The 27,170-nt window shown below is 40.3% G+C and overlaps 2 protein-coding genes across 2 annotated transcripts; one reads left to right on the top strand and one right to left on the bottom strand.

Moving 5' to 3' along the window:
- Positions 1–564: 564 nt before the first annotated feature.
- On the bottom strand, positions 565–3,371 carry LOC148102973 (uncharacterized). The gene is made up of 4 exons (XM_087840339.1): positions 3,255–3,371; positions 1,955–2,005; positions 1,408–1,474; positions 565–1,148 (listed from the first exon to the last, which is right to left on the bottom strand). The coding sequence occupies exons 1-4, from the start codon at positions 3,369–3,371 to the stop codon at positions 760–762; spliced, it is 624 nt and encodes a 207-aa protein (XP_087696465.1). The 3' UTR covers positions 565–759.
- A 7,782-nt stretch (positions 3,372–11,153) lies between these two features.
- On the top strand, positions 11,154–26,558 carry ppap2d (phosphatidic acid phosphatase type 2D). Its single transcript, XM_006791314.3, has 6 exons — positions 11,154–11,762; positions 21,684–21,841; positions 22,017–22,306; positions 22,410–22,467; positions 24,632–24,808; positions 25,027–26,558. The coding sequence occupies exons 1-6, from the start codon at positions 11,555–11,557 to the stop codon at positions 25,129–25,131; spliced, it is 996 nt and encodes a 331-aa protein (XP_006791377.1). The 5' UTR covers positions 11,154–11,554; the 3' UTR covers positions 25,132–26,558.
- Positions 26,559–27,170: the final 612 nt, after the last annotated feature.

The following is a 27,170-nucleotide window of genomic DNA, read 5'->3' on the forward strand; positions in this document are numbered from 1 at the left end:
TTGTTACATCCATTATGTGTCTAAATCATATGCTGCACATGTTTTTTGTTGCGAGAAATAAATAAATAAACTTAAATACAGAATTCATACAATGTTAACAAAACAAGAAATGAATCAGAGATTGGAAAGTATAATCTGTGCAAACATCTAAAAGCAATCTCCTGCTGAAAAATGTGACACTTCAGCACAATAAATTCTTGAAATCAACTACTAGATATTTTAAACATGCAAAGCTCTAATAAAGAAATATAGTTTCAACAAGTGAGATCTGTCAATTCTGAACAACCCGCTTCAAAGTTTCTGTTTAAAACAGCTATTTGAGAACAATGAAAACAATCCAGCTTTGGTTCTAATCCATTAAATACACAATACATTACATACATTGCGCTGTTTTCAAGTGTGATTTTGTAGTGATGATACAACCTGAGACCAATACCCGGTCTGCTATATCTACTTTACAAAACTGAACATCATTGGATCATTATAAACCCTGTTTAAGGCGAGCTCTTTCTTTTTTTGCAGACTGGAATGTAAAAAGAGACGAGGCTTTCATCCAACCTCTTATTGAATTCCCCTTTTTTACAAAAATTGTTAGGTAAATCGCTGATCTGGAGATCAACAGGCCAAAATCAAAGTGTGATCCATCCAAAGTGAACAAGTACACCCTACAAGATTCAAACTAGGTTTGCTTCAGTGTGGGTTCCAAAGCTGGAAAGGTGTCGTGCACTATGCCGAGGATTTAGAATAATGAACTTACACCTAAAGCCGTGGCATGAAGATGATATCCAGGTAAGGTTTTTTTCCGTCATTATCATCATCATCATCATTATCATCAATACAATCAAGTATTGGCTTACTAATGTTGAATATCAGCATCTCTCCAGCACCGCACTCCACTACCTTGCTGAGAATACCTGTGGTGTTTGTTTCTTTGTTAATCGAGCCCTTTAGAAGAGTTTTGGGGTCTTTGTCCTTCGGTATGTGCACCAGGCTCACACTGGATTGATCTGTTAAGGAACAATCTGGACGCACTGCAACCTGAAGATTTAGGAAATAGTATCCATCCACGTTCGGGCTCAGGCCATTGTTGACTTTTGAAAGCAGGGTTTTATCTGTTTGAATTTGCTCCAATGTTATATCACTTCGATCTGTGGAGGACATAAAATAGACTGCTATAGATGCTAAATTTGTTTTTTCTAGAAATGTATTCTCTACATTCAGTTTTTAAATCGATTTTTTTTCCTGAAGTAAAGTACATTTGACTGTATTCATTTATTTATTGACTGTATGTATTTCATGGGATTACATTTTTCTTCTGACAAAGAAAGTATAAACACAGCAATGTTTGAATGGGGATATGATAAAATTTTAAGTGCAGATAATAAATTGAAATAAGAAAAACATTACCTTTCTTAAAATTAAAGTTGAGCATTTTTCCTGTAATTGAGACGAGGCTAGACGGGGCGGTGGTTGTCTGTTGAAAGAAGAAGAAGGGATTTATCACTCTCAAAATAGTAACAGTAAATGTGGTGCAAACATGACTTCCAGGGACACACACTCAGGCCCAGAGAGGCTGCAGTTTATTCAACGTGAGACAACAGCAGCTTACAGTATATACTGTGTACTAACTTCAGAAGGAAAATGAAGAGACAACAGTTGAGTTTAGTGGCATTTCCCCGAATGTGGCAATGACGTCACTGAGCTTCCTCCAAGAGGGGAGGAGAGTGGTTAGACATACGTAACTCATAAGAAATGGAATTAATCTGACATACATAGTGCAGTATCTATCTCGCTTACTACACATGTGTAAGAATAGTAAATACATGTAACATCAGCAGGACGTTTTTGTGGCAAGAAATAAAGGAAATGAACAGAGGGTGAAAGAATGCTTAACACAAAAGTCAGGAGAGAAACACAAACTCTGAATAAATCTTAGAAATGATGGATAGCTTACCCATCTCTTTTCCGTGGAGGAAATTTTGGATGATTCTACAGCACTATTTTCCTAAGATTGGAAAAGGAAACAAAAGTGCTTATACTAAATACTGTAAGAGGATTGGAGGGTGGAAACTCACACAAATTTAGGTGCAATTGTCAGTTTTAACAAAGTTCTACAAAAGAACTAGTTGTCATCCAATTTCTTTTAGGCAATCATTTGTCAATAAGATGCCTTTTTCACTGTTTAAACATTTAAATATGTTTATTTTCTATAAAACTACAGATGACTTATATTTTCTCCCAGTAATAAACTTGCGTTTGAATGAAGTAAGGCATCCCTGGTGCTGTATTACTGTATCTTATTTTATTCTATGGGAAACCAGCTAAACCTGAACCTGAACATTATGAGAAAGCTGTGACTGGGTGTTATGACGGGGGTCTGTAACCAAATGTAGACCACAGGCATAGGTGTCTTTCTCACCAGCTATGCTACAAAAACCACAAAAAAGAACAGCTGTATGGTACAGATGTTGATTTTTTTCTGCACTTCATGTAATTTATTCAAAAAATGATCATACTATTGTAATGTTTTAACCCTCCTGTTATGTTGCAGGTCAGATTGACCCAGAACAGAAGAGATGTCACATGTCATCTGCATCACTACAGAAAACGAAAAAAAATCAAAATTATAAAAGAAAATTGTAAAATAATCAATGCCAGTGTTTCTGACACTTTTGGATGAGTAAATTTGCCCAAATGAACCCAGGAGCATAATTGGTGTCCCTGGAAACCAACATAACAGGAGGGTTAACATAGTTCTACAAAAGCACCAGATGTCATCCAATTTCTTTTAGGCAATCATTTGTCAATAAGATGCCTTCTTCACTGTTTAAACATTTAAATATGTTTATTTTCTATAAAACTACAAATGACTTCTATTTTCTCCCAGTAATCAACTTGTGTTTTGAATGAAGTAAGGCATCCCTGGTGCTGTATTACTGTATCTTATTTTATTCTATGGACCACCAACTTAACTCAAAAACACTGAACATTATGAGAAAGCTGTGACTGGGTGTTATGACGGGGGTCTGCAACCAAATGTAGACCACAGGCATAGGTGTCTTTCTCACCAGTTACCGGCTACTACCAAAACCACAAATAAGAGCAGATGTACGGCACAGGTGTTGACTTTTTCAGAAGTTCATGTTATTATTCAAAAAAATGTTCATGCTACACTAACGGTTTTAAAAAGAGGTTACATTTTTTTGTCTAATCACTAATCACCATAGTTAAAGTATTATTCAAAGAGTTCTCACCAAGCCTTTATGTCCTGCTGTGAAGTATAGAACGAAGAACACAATTAGGAATATGGTGATTACGGTGTTCCACAACACGAGGATACGGATCAGTAAATTCTGGGTAGGCTCCGGCATCGTCAGTCAAACAGCAGGGTTCGGAGCGCTCTTAGCCCGGGGAACGCAGGAAGATAGATGTTAAGAAATGACGACTGTACAAGTCCTGAGTTTCCTCTGCTGTGCACTGATGTGTTACTTCGCTTCCTGAGCTCAGTGTGTGCCCTAAGTATCTGAAGTATCCAAATGGTACTTTCCCCTGTATGCTACTGAAGGGAGACACAGCCAGATTATATCTATATCTCTAAAGGGACTGGCCCTTTTCTCCTACTCACCACAAGTCACACAGACAGGAACAAGACTGACAGCTGGGAGAAAAGGAAGGAGTGAAACTTTGACATAAATATATGTTGAAATGTGTTCTTCACTTCCTTATTTATGAAGAGACTGTTAAAGTGAAAATTTTAGGATATTTTCGTGTTTATTACAAAACTGAAAATCATTAAATTGCTGATTTTTTCTATGTGTATTTCTCCACTAATATTAAAATGGAAGGGTAAAGATGTGCACCAACATGACAATATGCCTCTGTTACAGTTTATCCTTAAAAATATTTGTTTGGAACTGACGCAAGCATCATAACCAGAGATAAAAATAGTAAACTGAATATAAAAGAAAGAACTGTCGCAACATAATTCAACCACATATTGTTGACTGAATAGTTCAGCTAACTCATTACTGTATCAAGTCAAGTCAGCCGGTACTTCAAGCTCTTATCAACATCTTATCTTAAGTCTGATCTTATAACAGAATGTCACCGCAAAATTTAGCAGTGGAACTCTAAAAAATGTTGTGATGAGCTGTTTACTATTTGCGCTTTTTAAAAATTCCCACCTGCAACTAAATTCTGCTTGTGGTCAGTAAATATGGTTTCACTTTCTCCGTTTGTACTTTCACAGGGGAAAGTTTCATGGCAGCAAAAACAGGATGGGCTTTGGTTCAGGTATGCGTCATCAAACTCAATCACTCAGAAAAAATGATGCATGCGGTGTTGTATATGACTGGGAATGGTCAAGTAACACAGCTGTAAACAACATGCCCAGACTTGTTACATGGATACATTTTAGTTAAATGAAATTATGAGGAGCAAAAAAGGAACAAAAGATTGTTATGTTTTTTTTCTTTTGATAAGATGGGGAAAGCCGATGAGCAATTGTGTTTTTTTTAGGAGTCAGCAGTATCGAGTCATGTGCATGTTTAAAGGACAGTGAGAAACCCCTACTGTCTCTCAGTGTGTGATGAATACGATGACATGAAAGCAATGATTCTTTCTGCAATGCAACTAGCTTACTTCTGCATTGTTGATGATTCACTATTTTCCAAAACACAAGCCAAAACAAAGTGCACATCTCATGATAAATCACAGTACAACTTCTGAGGCACATACAATCCCATACGTTACAAATGTTTCAAACTGACCAATTTTTAGACACATGCGGACGGAAGGGCGGGAAGTAATGACACCAACATGTAACTTCAATAACATTGTGGAAACAGTCATAGAAAATTATTTGCTAAAAGCTATGACATAATGCACATCATAAAATCATCAGAATAGTATAGCAGGTGTAATAGTACAGCACACCTCTTATACTGCCTTCATAATGTTTTTCTTTGATATGTATGCATCTGGTGCTGTCCTGGCCCGTTTTGTAAATTTTAAACTTCAGTGTGGCCCCTGAGCCAAAAAATTTGCCCACCTCTGTCTTATAGGGTGATGATATATTTATAACAATCATGTAAAGCTGGACTGTTCCTCTGATATTTTAACTACTAAGACCAAGCGATTCCTTTTTGTCCTCTGTGGACAACATCAAGCACAATTTATGCAAGCTATATCACATTCTGATCTTATCAATGCTATGTTTGTGGGAGCTGGGCAAACAGAGCACATGGATTTTCTTGTACAAGAACTGCAGCTTCCACATTTTATGGCCACAAAGGAGACAAAGGGATTTTTTTTTGTTTGTTTCTTCTATTTGAGCGTCTTTGATTTAGTGTGATTTTAGAAGTGTATAGCAATTTTAACCCTTCTTGAACAAAAGTGTTATCCAGTGCCTTTTGTAGTGGACAGCAGGTCTTACTGCCTCACATCCTGAACTTATTTCAATATTTCAGGAAGCAAAGGGCAGAACGAGGAGAAAAAGGAAATTTACTCAGAACTGTGGAAGGAGAGTCAGACTTACAGCTGTCAGGAGATGAGGTGGAGAAAAGCCAGCCATTAGAGCAGGAAGGTGAAAGCTCAGAGGAAGACATACCAGCCTTTGAGGAGTCTGAGCCAGGGCAAAATAATGGCACTCCAGAAATATTGTGCGAGGGCTTTGAAGTTGTGTGGTGTGGTTTCTCAACTGCCACATTGGATTTAAAATTTTTAGGCATTCTGATTTCTAGAAAACACACACACACACTTAAAGTTTCACTTCTGTAATGAATTACATTTATGAGGGAAAAAGCATTAAAGTCTACGTGTCTTGTCTTTATCAGTTGAATTCAGTTTAAACAATACATGAAAGGCAAAAACATTCTTCAGCATATCTGTGTTCACGGCATGACTCGGGTAACAGGATTTGAATTTACTGTTTCCTGTTTTCAGCTAATAGAAACTAATAAGACAGATTCTTTACGATTAGGCAGTCCATCAAAACAGCAAATGATCTTGGTGTTACTGATAAGAGACATCTTGAAGAGCTCTCTTAACTGAATACAGCAAGACAGCTTAAATCTGCTGAGCCCACAACTTCATAGCCCTAGCTTACAAGTAATAGACTTTGCGTCATTATTTTGCCGTCCACTGTTTACATATCCTTCTCTGAACTTTCACCTTCTTGCTGTAAGATCAGACCCCACTCCACCTGCATCTCCTGACAGCACTAAGTATGAAACTGACTAAGTAAGACTCTCCTTCCAGTTCCAACATTTGCTGTAGCATGTGAATGTCAAATCTAAATATCACAAAATTTTATTCTTCTGGGTCTCAGGAGGATTTATGATGACTTACAGCCATCTAGTGGCCATAAATCAAAAATGCACAAAACTGAGACCATCCCCAAAAAGGAAAGAAAAAGTTAAACGGCTAACTAAAAACGAAAAACTCGTACTTAGTTTCATTAGTAGTTATGATTATTGCCCTACAGTAAATGCAAAGCTGTGATACTGTGTTCCAGACATCTGAAGATGGGGTTTTACTACTTTTACTGCATCACTGTAGAATTTCCTACAGAAAATACACAATTCAACATAGAGAAACAGTTTCCTTTTGCTTTCTTTCTATTTTCTTAAGTCTTTCATTTCTCTCTGAATACTCCATTTCTTCCCAGAGTTCAAAAATATGGTTGTGGTTGAAAGATTGTTGTTGTGGTTGAAAGATTGGCTGTGCAGTATTGTATTGAATTCTCTGTATTTTACTTCCAAGGATCCAGATTTACTTCTAATTTGTAGAAGGTTAGTCATGGGAAATATTTCTGCAGGCTTTTAGGGTTCATTTCATTTATTTTCAGCCCAGTCCTTCTATCTGACAGGATCTTAAATTAAATCTTTCTTTTACCCCCCCCCCCCCCCCCCCCCCCCCCCCCCCACACACACACACATTTTTTCTTTAATTGAATCTTTGACACGGACAATTGATTGATTTGATAGGCATAAAATGTGTTTTTACACTAACAAACAGCTATTGTGCAAAAACATGGAATATTTTGCCATGGTGTGCAGTAAATGGTAAATGGACTGGTTGCTCACATTTATACACCAATGAACGCATCAAAGAGCAACTTTGGCTACAGTTTGGATATGCAGACTGCCAAAGATCAGACCACCAACCGTCCAGTCAGGAAGTTCTGCCTCCTAAGTAACAGTCACCCTGCTACCTTAAAACATCTGAGGAAAGTGGCAGGCAGATGAACAATGGAAGTCAAGAAGGGAGAGAAGACTGAGGTATACAAAAATACACAAAACTGCACTGAAAATCAGCAGCAGCAGGTCTTTATGGAGTGATGAACCCAAATTGTAATTTTTGTGCAAGTCGTCATTATTGTGTACAGAGGAGGTCAGGAGAGAGGTTTAGTAGTGAGTGTCAGCTATCTGTAAAACATGGTGGAGGCTCTGTCATGATTTGGGGCTACATTTTAGCAAGTAACGGCGTTACTAACGACATTACTTTTTCAGTAACGAGTAATCTAACTAATTACTATTTCTATCATTACAACGCCGTTACCGTTACTAACAAGAAAATGCGGTGTGGTCGCGTTACTATTTTTCAACAAACAGACGGTTGAAGCTGTCTTCAGCTTACTGCATCTTATATCAGTTGCACGGAAGTAGCTGACTTCGTAAATAATCTGGATGCTACAGCTTTAAGCAGCTCCGTGTGCTCCCGCGGACGGCAATCACTTTCTGGCACAACACCTGGAGCCAAGGGGGCAAAACAATCACATGAGTGCTGCTGTTTGACTGAGGGAGAATAAAGTAGTCGTGGTAAGGCAATCACATGACCACTTCAAGATGACAAAGTAACAAGGTGATATATACCAGTTATAAATTGTGTTGATAGGCCACGTAAAACATGAGTCATGATAAACAATATATACGCGGCGTTTTTTCCTCAATAGTTTCATCACGTTTACCGTCTAAGGAAAAGCGCTAGCAAGCACTCTCTGCTTATGAGCAAAAAACCCCCAAAAAACCAAAACAAAAAACAGCCCTTTCGTGTTGGTGGGAAAATGCACCATGTCGACCAATCAAAAATGATATGACAACATGACATTTGGTTGTTTAGGAAGAGGGGGAAGTTTTAGGAGTGACGGCGAGAAAGAGAGAGAGAGAGCAGAAAAAGAGAGAGAGCGAGTTTTGAGATGTGAGAGATGTGTGATGTTTAGCGTGTTTGGAGTGTGTAGTTAATGTGTTGTCTTGTGTAGTTAGTGTGTAGTGCTGTGGATAGTTTTGTGTTGTGTGTCAGAACAATGAGGCGACTGCTGTCTCCAGGTAGAAAACAGGAGTGATACATCTGCTGCTGTCTGACCTGCAGGTATCAGGCTGTGATGTTCTCCTTTATAGTGGACAGAAATTATTTTTTTTGGAGTGGCACAAATAATTTGTGTGGCATCTTATTGAATGCAGAACACCTGGTTGTTATGTAAATAGTTTGAAATGGTTATAAAAAAAAAAGGGTAAAAGGTAAATGGCTGCAAATAACTTTGTTGTTTGCAAAACTTGAACAATTTATCTTTGCATTTAAAGTTGTGAAATATGATTCATTAAACATGTTTGTGGTTGTTACAGTAAAAAATATAACTTTTTTCTACTCAAATATTATGTTTTTGTCTGAATTTAGATCAATTGTGTTAATACAGTATGTCAAAATGAAAATATAACTGTAAATTCAGACACGTGAGGTTGTGCTGATGATACCAAAGAAGGCAAAGTAAATAGTTTTTAACGGTGAAATGTAGAGGAAACATCAGAAGTAGTTAAAAATAGCCAAATATACCCTGGACCCCAGAGGGTTAAACATTTTTTTTAAAGTAATGCAATAGTTACTTTTCAAATAATTGATTACTTTAGAATCTTGTAACTCAGTTACTAACTCAGTTACTTTTTTGAAGAAGTAACTAGTAGCTATAATTAATTACTTTCCCAACACTGGTGCTGTCAGGGATCTTCTCAAAATTGATGGAATTACAGAAAAGTGCCATCAGAGTTTTAATCCAGCAAATAAAAACTATCTGGAAAGTCTCAGATTAGCAACCACTTCATTTTTTTTTAGCATGATTGCAAACACACTGTCAGTGCAGTAAAAGCACTCATGGATAGAAAACTACACAATTAAACACTATGAGTCACAGGTTGGCCTCCCCAGAGCCTGGACCTCAACATTATTGAAACAGCATGGGATTACGATGACAGAAAATGGATTAAAAGGCAGCCAGCACCAATAAAAAGAGCGTTGAATGTCCTTCGTGTAGCCTGGGATGCTTTTTCATTTCCACTTAAAATGGAAGAAATTACAAGAAAGAGAGTTCAGGCTATGTTGAGGAATTAAGGTGATCATACATAATGTTGATTTTCAAGTTCATTAGAATTGTACAAACTCTGTTTTTGCCTAATATATTGTATTGTAACTAATTACAACTTGGATAAGTTGCAGCTGTAAATGGATAAACAGCTAAGAAAATGCATCGATGGACTGATACACATTTTTAGTTTACAAAGATTTAGCAGATTTTTTAAAAATTATAGAAAATACAAAATAATCCATTATTAATTGGGACCACACTGCTATATTGACATTTTTCCTTTTCTTAAAAAGTTTATCCAAATATGAATACACATTTTCTCTCTCTTTTTTTTTTAACAAAAATAAAAAAAACAGTAAAAATTAAAGAGCTCTGAAAACATCCATAAAAATGACCACTACTGGAAGGCTTTTGAAATGAAGCAATGAGCGATATGTGATGCAGTTATAATCTAGCTTTTGGTGCTCATTGCAAATGTGCAAAGCTTTGAGACAATGAGGGTTAACCTGCTAATCCAAAAGTCAGTTTAGATCCATATCGTGAACTTTTTGTGCCGTTTGCTTGCAGAGCAGATGCATCAAAGGTTATGAAATAAAAGAAAAGTCAGAAAAAACAAGGGTGACATATATTTGTTTACCTGTAACCCTATGAATGCACTAATGCACCCTCTGAACATCAATGATTTCAAGGTTTTGTCTCACGGTAGGCTTTAACGTCTACTTTTTACAGTATGTAAAAAAAATGAAAGAAGCATAAAAAGTGGAGAAATATTAAAACAGTGCTTGTATGTTTTCCAGGTAACATTCAATTTTCAGTTAAAAAAAAAAAGGACTCCAGGACAGGTCTCCATTTCCATCAGGCTGATGGTCGATTGCGCTATAGAAAATTAGAAATCTTGAAAATTAGATGTAAAATTACAATAGGTGCTTTTGGCCATTCAAAGCCTAATAACTAATGAATAAGGTAGACGAATAATTCATAATAGAAATAACAGCTTGAGCATCAGCAGATGGATGAATAGCTTAAAGTATCAATTTAAAAAAGCTGATGAACTTTTCAGAGGCGAAGCAGCAGTACTTTAATCTTTACAGCAGGTGGCAGAATACCTCCAACGAACAAAAGCTTTAATAACGAAAGGAATCAAATGACCTATACAGCTTTGGATTAACAAATGAAATATCATGATATTTCATAAAGCCCTTATGCCAGTGGGGCAAAGACTAGACTTATATCACGCGTTCAGATTGTTTTATTGAGTGGTCTGGCAGACAATCAAGCAGCAGTCAATATTATGGAAATTAAATTAGCTGTATAGTGAGGAAGTCGTGTGCCCATTAAGGCATAAGGCTCAGTGCAATAAAAATGCTATTAAAAAGTCATCACAACAAAGGATATAAGATTACTTTCTACAAGGACACACTACACATCATTATTATGGAATGTATTTATACCCTCGTTTTGTTTGGTTTTTGGTTTGTTGTTTTGATTGTGTAAAATTTATGAACAACAAACTATTTAAAAAAAAAAAACAACAACAACCCACATGTCCTCTGAACTCCAGAAGTTGTATGTGGGACACGTCCTGACACTGGCAGTTTAAGGCATGGACATGTACGCGGTCATGAGGTCAAATGGATCGAACTTGTTAGCAAGCTCCAGTCTGATCGTTACATATTGATTTTCTAAGTTTTTTTTTTTCCTTGCCCCAACAAAATGCGTAAAGTCAAACCCACTATCACATACCGGAAATAACCAACTTAAACGCAAGAGCGCTACTCGACTTGGGATAGGAGGAGCAGTCACGGGGTTTATTTTGAAGTTCCATTAATGTGCGCTGCTGCATACATGTTTCGCTCGGGACGTTTCAAAGTAGTCTGTAGAGCACGCTCCAGCGGTAGAAGTTTGTTGTGACTCGGTTTAGTCGGATGCTTGTTTTCCTCTGTCTGGTTTTCTCCTGCCTTGCTTTGCCCCCCCCCTCTCTCTTGCCTTTGGATGACCGACGTAACCTCACCTCTCGGCCGGTTGCTTGACCAGGGTCTCCTGCTGTCAAACTTTAGTTGACATGATTTGGCGCACCGACGACGGATGGACTTAAAGTTTTTGGGATTTTCATCGTTTGCCAGCCACTACAAACGTAAAGGACTTACTGGAACTACATTCGAACAAGTTGTCATTAACTTTTAACCAGCCAGAGACATGCAGAAGTTAAATTCCACCGGTACTCACGGCAGCATGCTCCCCCAGGATGAGGAGCTCCAGCGGCGGTTAGCTGACAGCGGAGGATCCGGGGAAGGGAAGGAGAACGGAGCTGGGAAACAATTCATCACCCAACCTGAGGTGGAAAGCTCGTTTTGCACCAAGAGGAAGATGCTTGTTTGTTTGGATGTGTTGTGCCTTTGTATTGGTAAGAATTTGTGTTACTGTTTCACTTAACAAGTGTACTATTTAAAATCTTTAAATACCAAGATCAGTGTTTTAATGACTCTTGAATTCTGTATTTGCTTTTTCCCTAATGTCATAAACAAAGTTGGTTTCAGACAAGGGGCAAAAAAGCACAAACTATCCAACGCTGGATTGGGATTTGTTAAAGTTAACGAAGCTGCAAAGCATTTTTCCAGAAGTCAAGTGGAAACTGCTCAGACTGGAGCAGAAAACTTCAGCTCGGTCCCCTCTACATGCACGTGGGGGCAGGAGGGAGGGAAGAACCGGGGAAAATGTGGGTGGGGGCTCAGCTGGCAGCAGCTGAGTTGTCCCGGGAATTCATCAGTTCCCATGGCAACTCCCAAATTTCCCGGGAGAAGAACGTGGGAATAAGTATAAAAACGTGCCCCGTGCGTATGATCTGGTGCTGAATTACCTCTGTGCAGAGCTCTTTAGCCTCTCTCAGGGTTAGCTTACTGTTTGTAGCCAGTAATTCACCACAGTGAGCACAGAAGCGTTGCTTTAATATAACTAGCAAGCTTCACATCAAGAAACAAAAACTGCCAAGGCCACAATCAACACAGAAATGAGAGCCAACGTAGATACTAATCACAACCAAAAAAAGTTAACTTATTATGGAGAAAAACAAACTGGCAGTTGATTCATATCAAATAAACGATAAAAGCAGTAATAGTCACTAACACAGGCTATAACGTGATTGTCCAGATTGCTTTCATTCAGTAAAAGGAAAACAAATTGTCATTTTGTTCTTCCAAGTGTTTTAAGATTGGTTGAATACTCTCTCAGTGTATTCTTAAAATCTACTTATTATAGCCAGCGTGAGATTGAACTTGCAATGCAGCAGAACAAACAGAACCTCAAACACTCAAGTTGAAGAGTTATAATTGTTCAGAATCAAAGTAAAAGGTTGTTATGCATGTTGACATGTGCTTTAGGCCTGATTTTAGTGCCACCTTTTTAAAGATAGTAGAACCAAATCACATGTTTTGTTTTCTAATGATGTAATGAACCATATCTAAGGACTTTAATGCTTCTGTGTTGTTTTCAGGGCCAGTGCTAAGCCACAAAGGGTATAGGGAATATAGAAAAGTTAAAGGAAGAAAGAAAGAGTTCTACTTCCACCTGAAATTTGTAAAATACCTCAGAAAGGTATTTTTGCTTGTAATTGTTTCATTAACTGTACTTCAGCCCCTTTCTATTACTAGAAATCCTCCTAAAATTTGTACACAGAGTTTGTTTGTTTGCGTAATAATACATAATTCATAAATTCCATGCCGTCATCTCACATGACTGGGAAAGGGAAGGGAGCACCAGTGTTGTGTGAATTAGTATTTCAGCTGCAACTGAAGCCAGAACCCGTCTAGGCAGACCGACAGGTCTCAGGCTTGGCCGTTAAATCTTAGGAAGTAGCCTGGCAAACTCGATGACAGGTCGTGGTAGTCACTTTTCTTTTCTTCACTATGTTATTCTTAACCCCTGCAGGTATACTATTAGCTGTTTAGTTTGTGCACTTTTCTGCAGCTTTGTTTTGGGTTTAGGAAGTGGCTAGCAACCAAGCATCAGTCAGGAAAGTGTAGGAAATGGGCTCTCTCAGTTCTTCCCCTAAGACATAAACCAAGCACGCCACTAGCTTTCTCAAAAAACTGTGTGCTCTGACCCTTCTTAGCCCCGGTCTGAACAGATAACAGTTCTAAGCCTGTGTTGCTGGGCATCAAGCTGAACACAGCTGAGTGGATTTATAAAGTTTGTTGGACTAAAACGTTCAAGTCAAAGCTCAGCAATCTCTAAAGTCCCGGTTTGATTTGATTCTTTGATGTGTTCCTGGTACACTTTGGCAGCAAACGTGTCTGAGAACATACTGTTACACGTTTTCAAATAATGACTTGCAGTAATAATGCGAAGGCACAAGGTATTAGAGTTTGTGATTAAAGAGATTTATCTTACGGATTTTGAGAAGAAGTCTTTTTTTTCTGTTTTATTCAGCACAGTGAGACCACAACACTAGCTATTATATGTCACAGATAGCAATCAAATGTCCTGGAATAAGATGTAATTTACAGTACAAGGCATTATTTCCCCCTATTGTTGCATACAGTGCTGCATGGGCTATTGGATTACTGACTGTATCTGTCTCGCAGAAGCCTGACATTGACTCATCTATGGGCATTTGGCATTGAATGTCACCAATTGTTGGAAATGAATTGGACCCTTCATTTCTCTTGACCCTCATATGTCTGACTAATCAAAATTTCCCTTAAAAGTGCCTTTATCAGATTCCCTCAGACAGTTGACCCACCAGCGTTATTCATCCTTTAAAGGGGCTCATTCACAACTGTAAAAGTGGAATTTGGCCCTGAAGCACCGCCACTCTTTATGCAATCAGCTGAAGAGGGATTCTGCAATGTTCTGAGGTTATCGCTGTCTCTCAAAGTCTCTTTAGGGCTTAATTCACATTTGAAGTGGCGACGTGAAACCAGTATGTTGTGGTGTTGAATGAGCTTTAATCTGTCTGTGGAATGTGGTGACATTGAACTCATTAACTGAGGCTTTGGCTGAGTTTACCTGACCTGATTCTTTCTCAACACCAGGCTTGTCTAATATTGTTGTACTTTGCGTATCATAGTGTTGATTATGGGGGTGTTCGGGCATGCACATGATGCCTGACAGAGATAGATTGTTTTGGTTTAGCTCAGTGCCAATAAGTTCCATGTGATTTGCAAACTGCAATTTGTTTTCAAGTCTTTGCCTGTGTGCTAAAGTGTGTGCATGCATTATTGCTGGGACTGGGACTCAAAGAGAGATGACAATATTTTTCACCCTGTGGCTGCATGTACTATGTAGAGCCCAGCCAAGCACATGTCAGGAGGTTTGAGGTTTTTGTCATATCTGACGAGCGTGCAGGGACAAGACTTCTAGACTATGCTGCTATTTCCCTCCTGCGCAGGTGGCCCTGACTCTATCATCGCCATAATAAAGTAACTCTCTTTAAGGGTAACTGAATGAAAACAGCACTTGAGTAGCCTGCTGCACAACAAAAGCTCATACAACAGTGAAACATAAAGAATGTTATGAGGCATGACTTTTCTCTAGAGGTTAATTACAGAGCTATGCCATTTTCACACATCCCTGTAATGCAAAAGATCATAGCCGTGGTTAAAATAATACAATTTACATCGATTGTGTTTTTGTGTACAATAGAAAGAGAAAGCTGGAAACAGTCGATTGCTGTTGTATGTGTGTCAAGACATGAAGCAGCTTGCCAGAACAAGATGACTGGTATCTACTTAAGTGATCTGAATACTGAAAGGCCTGCCTCTTTCTACCCTACAACCGCTTATATCCTCTTCTCTTTTTATTATCTTTTCTTCAGCCGAGCTCTACTTTAGGACCAAAGGTGAAAGGTGTCCCACTGATGTAGTGAGGCGTGTAAGTGTGTTTTACGTCTCCATGTGTTTTGGGCGGGTGTCAGATTTTTGTTAGAGGATTATGGGTTATACTTATTTGGCAGAGAAAGCTGCCAAGTGAGTCAGGCAGCAAAAGGCTGACATGTCAGTGCGTGCAGTTGTGTATAGGCTCCGAAATATTAAATTGTGTGCGTATGTGTAAAAGTGTGGGTGTGGGTGTTTGTATGTGTATGAGTCATCGCTGTTAACTACCCTACTACAGCTGCCATGTGCTTGCTGTTTGTTGACAAATTTGCCGGTCTTGTTTTGCTGTGCGTCTTAGGCCCTGACTCTCTGAAGTTATGGAAAACATTGGCGTCAGTCTGCGGCTGACAGATGGAGCGCCATTAAAAATGGCTCAGTCAAATCATTAGCTAGTGGAAGAACTGATTTCGCTTTCTGTCCCCTCTTAGTCTATTAATGCATCTCCTTCCCGTTTGACAGTGCTGCAGAGTTACAGGAATCCATTAAGTGCGCTGTTGCTCAGACAGACCACATGGGCCTATTCACTTCACTTCTCGGTACATCTTCCTTCACCCATTAGCACGCTGGAATCGACTAAGTCCCACGTATCTATAGGCTGAGGGACAAGTGAGAACTTGAATGAAGGAAAAGCCCCAAGGGTGGAGAGCGGAGTAAGATACGGAAAGACTGAGGAGGCAGAGGATCTACAGTAGGGGTCAGGGGTCAAACCCTTGGTTGCTCGAGGGATCCTATACACAGCTGTCTGTTTATGTCTCAGTGAGGAAGTAGTACTCAGAACCAGATAGGAAATGTTCAGACAGCAGATAGCTTCAAATGTACTTTTAATGAGACAGCTGTAATCTTCTCCTAGATGACGATTCCATAAGTGCCCAGGGTGGTCCATAGGTATTAGCTATAATGAGCGAATAAAGATGTGTGTATCGCTCTAATCCTCAGCGCTCATTAGCTCCAATGGGCCTGGAGAGGATACCAGAAGACTGTCTACCTGACTCAGAATACAGGCTGTAACTCCGCCTTTTCGTCTGTTAGAACTAACGATTTGTCTTCTGTCTGTCTCCCTATAAGAAAACTTAGACATTCCCTCTTGGCGCCATTGCATGGTTACCCATCATCGGGTACATTTTATCATTGTGTCTCATCTCACCTGCTGGAGACTATTCTCCCTTAATCATCTCAAGCTCTGACTGTCCTAACAGCACATTCCCCTGCAAATCCGAACACTCTGACAAAACAGCCCTGCAGGTTTGAACTTTTTCCATTCATAGAGTGCCACCGCAATCATGTTGTACCCTGCTAAATACCTCTCCAGCAGTCTAAACTAAAATCCTGTGTCATTTTCACATTGCAGACTGGCAGCTCTCACCTCACAATGCACGCCCTTACCTTCATGCCACAAAAACCACTGGGGAACTCTTTAAAGTTTCCAAGATATGCACCACAGTGGCGGGTTCTTTATGTTCTTGCTGAATCAGACAGACAGACAGACTGCTTCAAACTTCCCCGCTCAGGCCCTGAACTCCAGAGTCAGGCTCCAGGAAGCAAGGCACTGAAGTGTGGCGAGAACAGAAGCAACTGTGGGAAGCATGTCTCTACTGGCTAGTGGCAACAGTAACAGTGGAAAGGGCAGGCAAAAAATCTCCCGGTGCACTGTTAGGATTTGAAAAAAGCTAAGTTTTAAAGCGTCATATTGTTTTATTTTTCATGGTCATGGAGACGTAGGGTTTGCATTTGCTCTGTGTTGAGTTATTAATGTAGTGCATTAAACCTCCATAAATATTAACATTTTTGGCCAGCGAGGTACTTTGAGCGGTCGACTGTTTCTTTCTGGGGCCCCTGTTTTTGCCTACATTAATGAGTTGGGTATGGGCTGATAAATGAAGCAGTGGGTGTACTTAAACAGTGTGTTTGTGGAGTCCTGCTGCAGCAGATGTTGATGATAGCAGATGGTTAACAAAACTCTGTTGTGGCTTCTCAGCCCGCCTTTGTTCTTCACTTAAAAATCTCTCGTTGATGCCATCAGGGCAGACAAAACAGACCCATCTCCCAGAACAATCTGGCCAATTATGGGAAAGTAAAAGAGTGTGTGTGGGTGTGTGTGTCAGTAAGGAGGCAAACACTTACTCTTCCCCCATTTCTCCCTTACCTGGATTGGGCCACCAAGGAAGAACAGGATGTACCTGTCATTCACACACTGCACTTTAATTGAGTTTTTCGCCATCCGCGGTTGCCAGTAATAATCACAGCCTTGGTGTGAATGACTTCACCCGCTGACTTACCTGCCCTACAGTACAACTGCCTGTGTGTGTTTGTTCTTTTGTGTGATAGAGAATTATGCAGTGAGGCGCACAGACTCTCTCTGGACTAACTTTTAAAACAGAGTCTTTTGTTTCAGGTACAAATTCTCAACTCTGCCTGTAATGATCTCAAACTGAGAAGGGATTAGATGAAATAACAGATCATATGAAGACGGCTTCAGTCATTATTGCACAAATAATTGCAAAAACCCACCCAGTCCATCTGCAGACTGCCATTTATGAGCGTACTAGGAATGCCGTCACGCTGCTTCCTTGTAATGTTGTTACTGGGGATTATCAACCTCGCAGAGATTCAAATTACCACACTGCGCGATACAGTTCACTGGCTTATTATTTTTGAAAGGTTGACTTGAAGGTAAATAAGCACCTTAAAATTTAGTTGTGATCTCCTGGCATATGCAAGCTGGTGAAGTGCTCGGTGTGGGTGGACCACCCGTGAAGGGTGCTGCACAGGCCACGCTCATCCCGGTCCCAGGTCCTGCAGGCCACATGGCTCTGTGTTGACAGGTCACTAACAGTCTGTCCTCTAGCTTTATCAAAGGACAAAAGTAGAAAGAGGCCTGTGCAATCAAATATTATTGAGTGTGATGGAAACAGATGACCATTACTGTGGCTTGGAGATAGCTTTAGGATATGTCATGCTAATCCATGAGTATACACAGGCTGTTTTTTAGTGATAGAAGCAGCAGCATCCATACGAGTGAATTTAGCTCTGTGATAGTGATTGTGATGTCTGCATTAATGGCTGTGTTTTGGATCGTTAGGGGTTTTTTCTGTGGTTCATGGCTCTGGAATGGTTGGTTAATTTTTTCCAGGTGGTTTTTTTGTGGTGTGTTTTGGTTGTCTTGTTAATCTATGCGGCTGTGGATTTGGTTTGTTTGCATCTTAGTGTGGTTTTTTTTTTTATGTGTATGTGTTCGGTCTGTATGTGTGTGTCGGGGGGTATTCTGTCTGTTGAGGCGGGGTCGTGTTTACAGAGCGGGTCCCAGCAGAGCCCAGATCTCTGACCCTCACATTCCAGAACCACCACTAATCGCCTCCGTCTGCTGTTCTTTAAAGAGGAACCTTTGCTGCATCTCTCTTGGCTCCATCTTTCCAGTTTTTCTCACCCCAGTTTTACTGCCCCCCCCTCACACACACACACATTTGTCAATTCTCCGCCCTTGTGGCCATGCATCACGGCCTAGCTTTCAGTCTGACAATGAATTGATGTCAGAATTGAATTCGTTGACAATTGAAGTATGTCGACGAATTCCTACCATCTGCCCTCTTTTCTTTGCACTCCTCCTTAAACCACTTTTTTCATTTGCTGTTTTTTATTTCTTTATTTTGTTGCTTTTGGTTGTTGTTGTTCCCCTCTCACAGTGAGCTCATTCTGGGCAGTGGTCATAGATGTGTAAATTAGAACCAGAACAGTTTCCCAGAGAGAGGCACATATCCCCTCTTTTCCTCCCTTCCTCTTTCCCCTTCTTCTTTCTATCCTTTTGACTATTTGAAAGCATTCCTGCTTTGAATGTTAGGCCCAGTGAGCAGCACATTTTGGCTCTTGGAGCCAGCCCACTCCTCTGCCTCCTTTTGTGTCCTCTTGCAGGCCTTCCTGGTCTGGCTCTCTTTTGAGCATGTCTTGGCCAGGTGCAGAGGTTGGCTCACAGCTGCCTGACAGATGAAGTGAGAGTCTGTGGAGTGTTTTTCAGTCATGTTGTGAAAACATTTTGAATGTAGTTGTAAAGCCTAGAGGTTGACTGTGACATAGGAGCACAGGAGTGTGTTTGCTCAGTTTTTCTCTTGTGATATTATCAAGGAGCTTTTTAAACCACTAAACCACTTTTGTCATGTTTAGTGATTATTGCATGCAAAAATGGGGAAGCATTACAAGCCGTCTCTGACTGACGTGACACTTCCTTCGCCTTTAAAAAGTCTTACAGTATAAGTGTTTGGACTTTAATGGAGCTTCTCACCATTATCTCTGTGTCAATACAACAAAATACTGATTTCTGGAATCAGATGAGGGGCTTTTAATGGATTATATGGAAACCAGAAAGGGTCAAAAGAAGCCCCTGTTCAACACAAAATAGTACTTGTTGTTGTTTTAAGTATTTGTTTCATTATTAAATGCTAAAATGTATCATCAGTGTTTGATTACCCCCAAACACAGCATGTCTCTGTCAGTTTAAAAGTCCTTGTAAAATATCATCAGCTTTTTATTTTAGTGGATTGTTGTTATGTTGTTGTTATGTTGGGGCTTTTGCATAACACTTATTTGAAAGGAGCTGACTGTACTGGAGAAAAAATCTGGGTGTGGAATCAAATACCTCACGTCTCTGCTTGAGTATGACATGCATAGGGGTATTATGATCAAGTGATTCAAAAAGATGCATTTCATGCAGGTAACACAAAGGCAAACATGAACTCTCATTGAGGTTATTTATTTATCTACCAATTAGCACAAACGCAAACACGGGTACTCCATTGATCTTAGCTAATGTAAACTCTCACTAGGATAACCACAAGATAGAAGATATGCTCATAATATAACTTCAAGGTGTATGACTAAAGGAGATGTTCTAATAAACAGGGCACACCTGTGTATATATAATCGATATGAATGCGTTTGTTATATGAGGCACGTCAGTGAGCTGAATTTCCATATGATGAATCTGTACACGTGTTATCTGGATGGGATGAGTGAGAGATTGGGGTCAGATGTGCGGTGTTTTCTCTCTGTGCTGGCGTCACAGGCTCTGCTATCTGTCTACAGGATGTTTCCCTCTCTCCTTCCCTGCCGTAACATCTCATGAAATATATGGACGCGGGCTTGTTTTTAGTCTTTGTTTTGTCTTTCTGTGAGGGCAGCTTGACTTTGACTGCAGAGTCTTTTTTTAACACACACACATTTGACTTATGTCTTAATGAATCCCAGCCCTAATCACGTCTCCCGTGCCTATCAGTAGGTTCAGTAAGGTTGAATGAACAGCATGGGAGTTTAGTTGACTCTGTGTTTGGTTAAAGCTGATACGGAGCCAGTTTTGGCAGATCTCAAAGTGGACAAACTGTAGCTACCTGCTGTTCGTCAAATACTCATTTCCCACTCTTTTCTTTCAAAATTTGGTGATTTATCATGATTAAAGGAATGTTTTCAGACCCTTGTTTATGTGTTTGAGCGAGAATCCTTCTGGCCTGGTTTTAAATGTGTATCCTGTGTTCTTTTCAGTCACGTAGTCTGAGAGATTCTCTGGCAGGAGCAGAGTTTTGGCCTGGGAGCGTTCCAACCAACAAGCAGGCCTGGGATGATAGGGAGAGGCACAGAGGTTAATGATTAGTCCCATGTCCTCGTTGCATTCCATGGGGTGACAAGGGGACATGGGATAAGGGACAGAGAAATGGAGCACGCTGGGACTTTAGAGGGATATTGGCTATTAGTGTTAAGTACAATGCAGAACAAAAGCCGTGCAGCTCAGCCCTCACCACCTTCCAATTCGTCATTAAAAGCTGGTTAAAACGCAAATTTTCCCCAGTGAACTTTGATCATGAGACTGTGAGGTGATGTTTACCTAAGCAAACCAGACCTTGGCCACTTTCACCTGATAGCGTAAATTCTTATAATTAGTGACCAGCCAGTAAACATAATGTGAGACAGTTGTTAATATAAGTTAAGACGGATTAAACTGTGAGTCACTGCTTTTGGCTTGAAGAAAACATACTTGTTTAACAATACACAGTGACTTTATTGTCTTGAGCACACTGATGTTTTTGTGTAACATGCTCTCAATAACTTCTTCCTCCTTCCTCATCTGAATTCTCCACTGTCATGCTGCCTCCATTTTTTTCACATCTTTTCATGTCTGTCAGCCTTCTCCTTCTCCCTGCTCCCATGTTGAAAGCAGCTATGTGTGGAATTCCCTGATCCCCAGGAATCTGGAACTCCTATCACCAAATGACTGACGCTTTAATGCTACCCCCCCTTTATTATGTTAGAAGGCCATTTTCATATGAGTAGACAGTACCGCTGTCCATGTATCGCGCTGTCTCTTTTATTTGTCATCGTTGTTACACAGACCACATCATAGATATTCATCAAGTCATCTTTTGTTTTTTTTTTTGTCTGCCTCCACTCCCTTTCCCCCCCCCCGACCCCTCCAGCCTCCATCCCATTTTTTGCATGCGAGATGAAGTTTGTGACTCCCTACAAACGAGGCTTTTTCTGCGGAGACCCCAGCATCACTTATCCCAACATAACGACCGAGGCCATCCCCGACAGCCTGCTCATCGCTGGTGGCATCGCCATCACTGGTGTAGCGGTAAGACAGTAATTGATGTTATGTGTAAGGACAAAGAGTTAAAGCTATCATCATCTTCTTATAGTGTAAATGTGCGTGTGTTTGCTTAAAAGTAAAACAAACATACTTTCACAGTATTTGTTCAGCCGGGCATTATGGCAAGTTAAAAGTTGTCTCCTGTCTTTGTTTCTTTCAGATCGCTGTAGGTGAATGCTATCGTGTACGTTTCCGAGGTGTGCACTCACGGGCTTTTGTTAGAAACTGCTATGTGTCATGCCTGTACAAGGAACTGGGAAGCTTCCTGTTTGGCTGTTGTATTGGTCAGTCTCTCACCAACATGGCCAAGCTAAGCGTAGGTCGCCTGAGACCCAACTTCCTGGATGTGTGCAACATCACATATGCATCCATTAACTGCAAGGAAGGCATCTATGTCCCTGCAGAGTCCATAGTCTGCAGTGCGGAGAAGAAGTTGGAGGAGGAGGCAAGGTGTGTGGTTTATGTGCAATTATCTGCTTTTCTCAGGGTGCTGTATACAGAAACCTAAGTTAATGTGTAACATTTGGCTGCTTTTATGGATCTTCTCTTTCAGGAAGTCCTTCTTTTCCGGCCATGCTTCCTTCGCGATGTACACAATGCTTTATCTGGCAGTAAGTCACCTTTGCTTCACAAACAAGCAAACACACCCAGTCTATCGGCGAACAAATCTGGAAAGTTGACCTCTACATACACCTGAGCTCATATTGTGTAATTACTGTATTCACCCCAGTGTTTATAGTATCAGAGGAAGATTACAGTTCTTGCTTTGTTTTCAGTTTTTAAAGACAGCACCAGCCCCTAGAGGCCGAGAACAATGCTAATTGAACATGTGGAAAGACACACCAAGCCATGTGCTGTTAAATACATTCACGGTTCCCGATCTTTGAGAGAACCAATTCTCTACAGGCAGCCAGCTTCCAACCAAAAGGGCTGGTGAGATAGGGAGGAGGAGGATTTGGAGTGGGGTAGAGAATGAGGGAGAATGTTTTCCACAGGGAACATGAATAGATGAAGAGACTCCACAGACAGAGGAGGCCTTGTTGTGGGTCTCATTTAGTCGAGGGGGGAGAGCTGAATATGCCTGCTGAGAGATCGACAGGCTTCTTTCAGCAATAGACACCCTCTCAACCCTCCAAGCCTCCCTCCCCATCTCTTCATTTTTCTCTCACAGCACAGTGCCCTGTAGTCATGGGCGCATTGTGAGAGAGAAGTGACAGTTAGAGGGAGGCAAAAGCACATTATTGTCTATGAAACGTTCACATACGTCACATAGCCATCATCGCTAGCTGCTAATTTATGGTTTTCAGGTGACATAAATATTTGTATTCAGCTTGTTGCTTTTCAAAACTCAAAGTGAGGAGAAAACCTCTATTTGTACAGTGCTGTGTCTTATTTCTGTATATTTGACATCTTCAAGTCATTGTGAGTACAGTACAGAAGGTCAGGAGAGAAGTTCAACAGTGAGTGTCTACAGCTATCTGTAAAACATGGTGGAGGCTCTCTCATGGTTTGAGGCTGTATTTCAGCCAGTGGCGTTGGGGATCTTGTCAGCATTGATGGAAATATGAATGAAGAAAGTACGTCAGATTTTGACTCACCGCTGAATACTATTTCTGAAGCATCTGATTGGCAGTCGTTTCATTTTTCAACGTGACAATGCAGTGCACTAAAACCATACCTGGATATAAAAATTCACAATGGAACACTGTCAGTCATAGACTGACCTTACAAGAGCAAATCAAAAACTTATGGAAGAGAACAGAACAAAAGGCAGCCAGCAGCTACAGAAGAGCTTTGAATATCCTTGAAGATGCCTGGAGAACTATTCTTGAAGACTACTTAAAGAAATTACAGAGAAGCTTGCCCAAGAGAATTCAGGTTATGTTCAAAAATAATAAAGAAAATATCAATTTATCTTTCAACAAATCACTACATTTATGTTTCAATAAATCACTACATCTATTTCTTATTTACCTAGCAAAAGATAAAGAAATGAGGGGTGGCTCATAATTACTGCACAGTTTTCTTTACAAGTCCACAGCAAAATGTACCTTTTTGAACAAAAAGAGAAAGAAAGGGATGAATATTGTGGCTGAGAGGAATGAAAGGGTAGCGAACCGAAAGGAAGAAGTGGCGTGACTAAAACAAAAAGCTAGTGTTTTTGTTTTTTTTCTCCACACAAGCACGCACACACAGAAGTTGCTGCTTACAAATTATTTGATAGAGCTTAGACAACCTAGTGAGAATGTGTCAGACTTGCAGCTACACGCCACCACGACCTTGCCAGCTACTTGTGTGTACAGCAGGAATAGTGACACCTGTTCTCAGTTAAGATAGGAAAAGGAGAGACAGCGAGGATTGGCTTGCCAGCAGTAATGTAGGCCACATGCTCCCCAGCGGCTGTTTGACTCAGACATACCTCCAGCCACCTCATAAAGCGAGCCCTGCATCTGCATTCAGCTCGACCTGTGACCCCATTTTCACGCACACAAACAGGACCTCTGTACTGTAGCGCTGATACACGGGATGAGGATGAACAAAAGCAGGAAGTTGGGTTTAAAAAGTGCTAATGAAACCATGCCAAACTTCTCTTCCCCCCCTGTGGGCAGCAGATTAAATGGATGTTCATGTTCCACTTAGTTTATAGAACTTCAGTCATTAGACATAACCATAAATTTATGTTTGTGGGGGCATACATTAGCACATAAATGCCCATAGCCATATATTCACTTAGTAGTGAAAATAATAATGGTATTTATCTTCTTTTTTTTGCAGTTCTACCTGCAGGCACGGCTGTCGTGGCGAGGAGCTCGGCTATTGCGCCCACTTATACAGTTCTTCTTAGTAATGATCGCTGTCTACACCGGATTGAGCCGCATCTCAGACTACCGTCACCATCCCACTGACGTCCTCACAGGCTTTATTCAAGGAGGGCTCACCGCATACTGGGTGGTATGTTAAAATTCCCTGTTGTTTAAATAGCCTGAATACCAGTTATCCTTTTCCTCGCAGGGTTTGTTTCTCGCTGCTTTCTGCTGACTGTGTTAGCTCAAACACTATGCTTTCTCCCTCAATTTCCACTCTCTGTTTATAAACAGTGAGTGATTGACAGCATGTTTGGTCTGCGTATCTTTCCTGACATTTGTTTTTTTTTTTGTCTGTGCCTGCAGGCCTTCTATATCTCCACCATGTTTAAGCCCTGCGCCCGCCCAGACGGGTCTCCCACTAGCCTGTCCCTGGAGAGTCCACTGTCCAGCCAGCAAACTGTCTGTTAGCAGGTGCATGCAATCATTTCAGGAATCGGAGGATCAGAGAAGTGAACTGCAGAAATACAGGGAGAGCAGTAGATAGCACAGGTGAGGAGCACAAAGAACTGAGGAACTAGTTTAGAAGAGAGGATATCATTCTAAGAAAATATTGAGAGTACAATCTAACCTGCTTATACTTTTGGTATGTTGATATACACGCAAACATACAGTCATCTAACACATATAGACATAAGATAAATGCAACAAGACTACAAGTCAAACCCGTCCAGTGGAACAAACTTTGTGGTAATATTAGAAATATTTTTTTTATATATGAAAAAAGATTAAAAGTGTTTATTTTTCAAGATAAGTTGTAGAAGCTGCTAAAGTTGAAAGCTAGTTTGTTTTCTTCTGGTATGGAGGGCTTTGGCAAGTGCGTTTGCTTAGCTTTCAAAGCCGAGCCAGTCACCCTTTGGTCTCGGGTTAGAGATGAGAAAATACCAGCGTCCGTTTTTGGTTTTTGATTCCTTGCTCAGCTTGGAAAACATTAGCCAGCAGCTGTTAACTGAGACCATCGGACCTCAGATGTAAAGACAGCTCTGTGCAAAGTGACGGAACAAGCACAGGCTTCCTAACGATCTTTGCCTTCAGTCGCACGACGTGCAACTAACCTAAAAAGTCGACCCTACACCACTGTGACTACATGATAAAACACATGTAAGCAAAGGACAACAATGTTTGAGCTGTGATAGAATGCCATCTTTCTCTTTTGAGTAACCAAGTCAGTGACTGGGAGCAATCTGACCAGGTAATTTCTCTTCCCATTCACTGCCACTTTCCTGCTACTAACCACTTTGACTGTGTCTCAGAGGTGGAGGTTTTGACTGAATTTTGTAACCTCTGACCTTTTGTCCCTGGACTCCAAACTCTTGAGCTGCACCTTGATTTATGCCACTCAGACAGGAGCCGTGCAGCCGCGATCCCAGCGGTCCTCCTGTGCGTCTTTATTAATAGCACTTGAACATAGTGGAACCCTCTAATTATAATCAATATTATATATTTTATCACAAGTTTGAATAATCAGTGTTTATTTTTGTTAATGTTCGACTCATACACTATATTCTTTTCGTGAAAAGATAATTATTCAAACTGAATGTAAATAGCAATTTCATTTTATAAACCACAGAACCACAGAATTTCAAGTATTAGTTCAAGTTTTGGACCGTTTTTACATGTTTATGTAAGTGTTTGTATTTACGTTTTTGTCAATCGGGTACAGAGAGTTGCTTTTGTACCTGTTGTAACTACTAGACTGAGCCACAGATGTTATCAGAAAGCTATATATATTTTTGTGTTCCCAGATATTTTTGTTTGTTTGATTTGTCTGTGAATGCCACAGCGGCAGAAATAACCACTGTACTCAAAAGAAAACCAAACCATTAAACCATCGAATGTTGAATGTTTCAAAGTTCTTCTGTCTTTTTTTTAATGTAGACTGAAAAGTGCCTAGCACACCTACACATACTGAATGTCGATGTATCAGTGGTTTTTTTTGTTTTGTTTTGTTTTTTTTAAAGCCATTTAGCCTTTTCCTCATACGGGCATTCATTATTTACACGGAGGATACCAAACATGGTGTGGAGGTGAGGAAATCTTGGGCTGAAATAAAACAAACATTTAACAGAAAAAGTGATTTAACCATGTGGGGTTTTGAAGCTTCCACTCCAGTGCCCTCGTAGTTTCCTTCATCTCTCTCTCCTCCTTCACACCCTTCCTCGTTCTGCCCCTTCTCTGCACTCGGTCCTTTTCAAGTGCAGTGGAGCATGATGGGCTGTTTCGGGGGGTCATGCTACCATGGAGATGCTTAGCCAGATACAGGTCGGGGCGTCTGAGGCATTTTCTTTGATTTCTTTTTTTTCTCTCTCTCTCTCTTACACACACACACACACACACACACACACACACACACACACACACACACACACACACACACACACACACACACACACACACACACACACACACACACACACACACACACACTCTTTCTCCAATGTACTTCGAGG

The sequence above is a fragment of the Neolamprologus brichardi genome, chromosome 4 (assembly GCF_056152115.1).
Source record: "Neolamprologus brichardi isolate AB-2024 chromosome 4, ASM5615211v1, whole genome shotgun sequence".
Taxonomy (NCBI): domain Eukaryota; kingdom Metazoa; phylum Chordata; class Actinopteri; order Cichliformes; family Cichlidae; genus Neolamprologus; species Neolamprologus brichardi.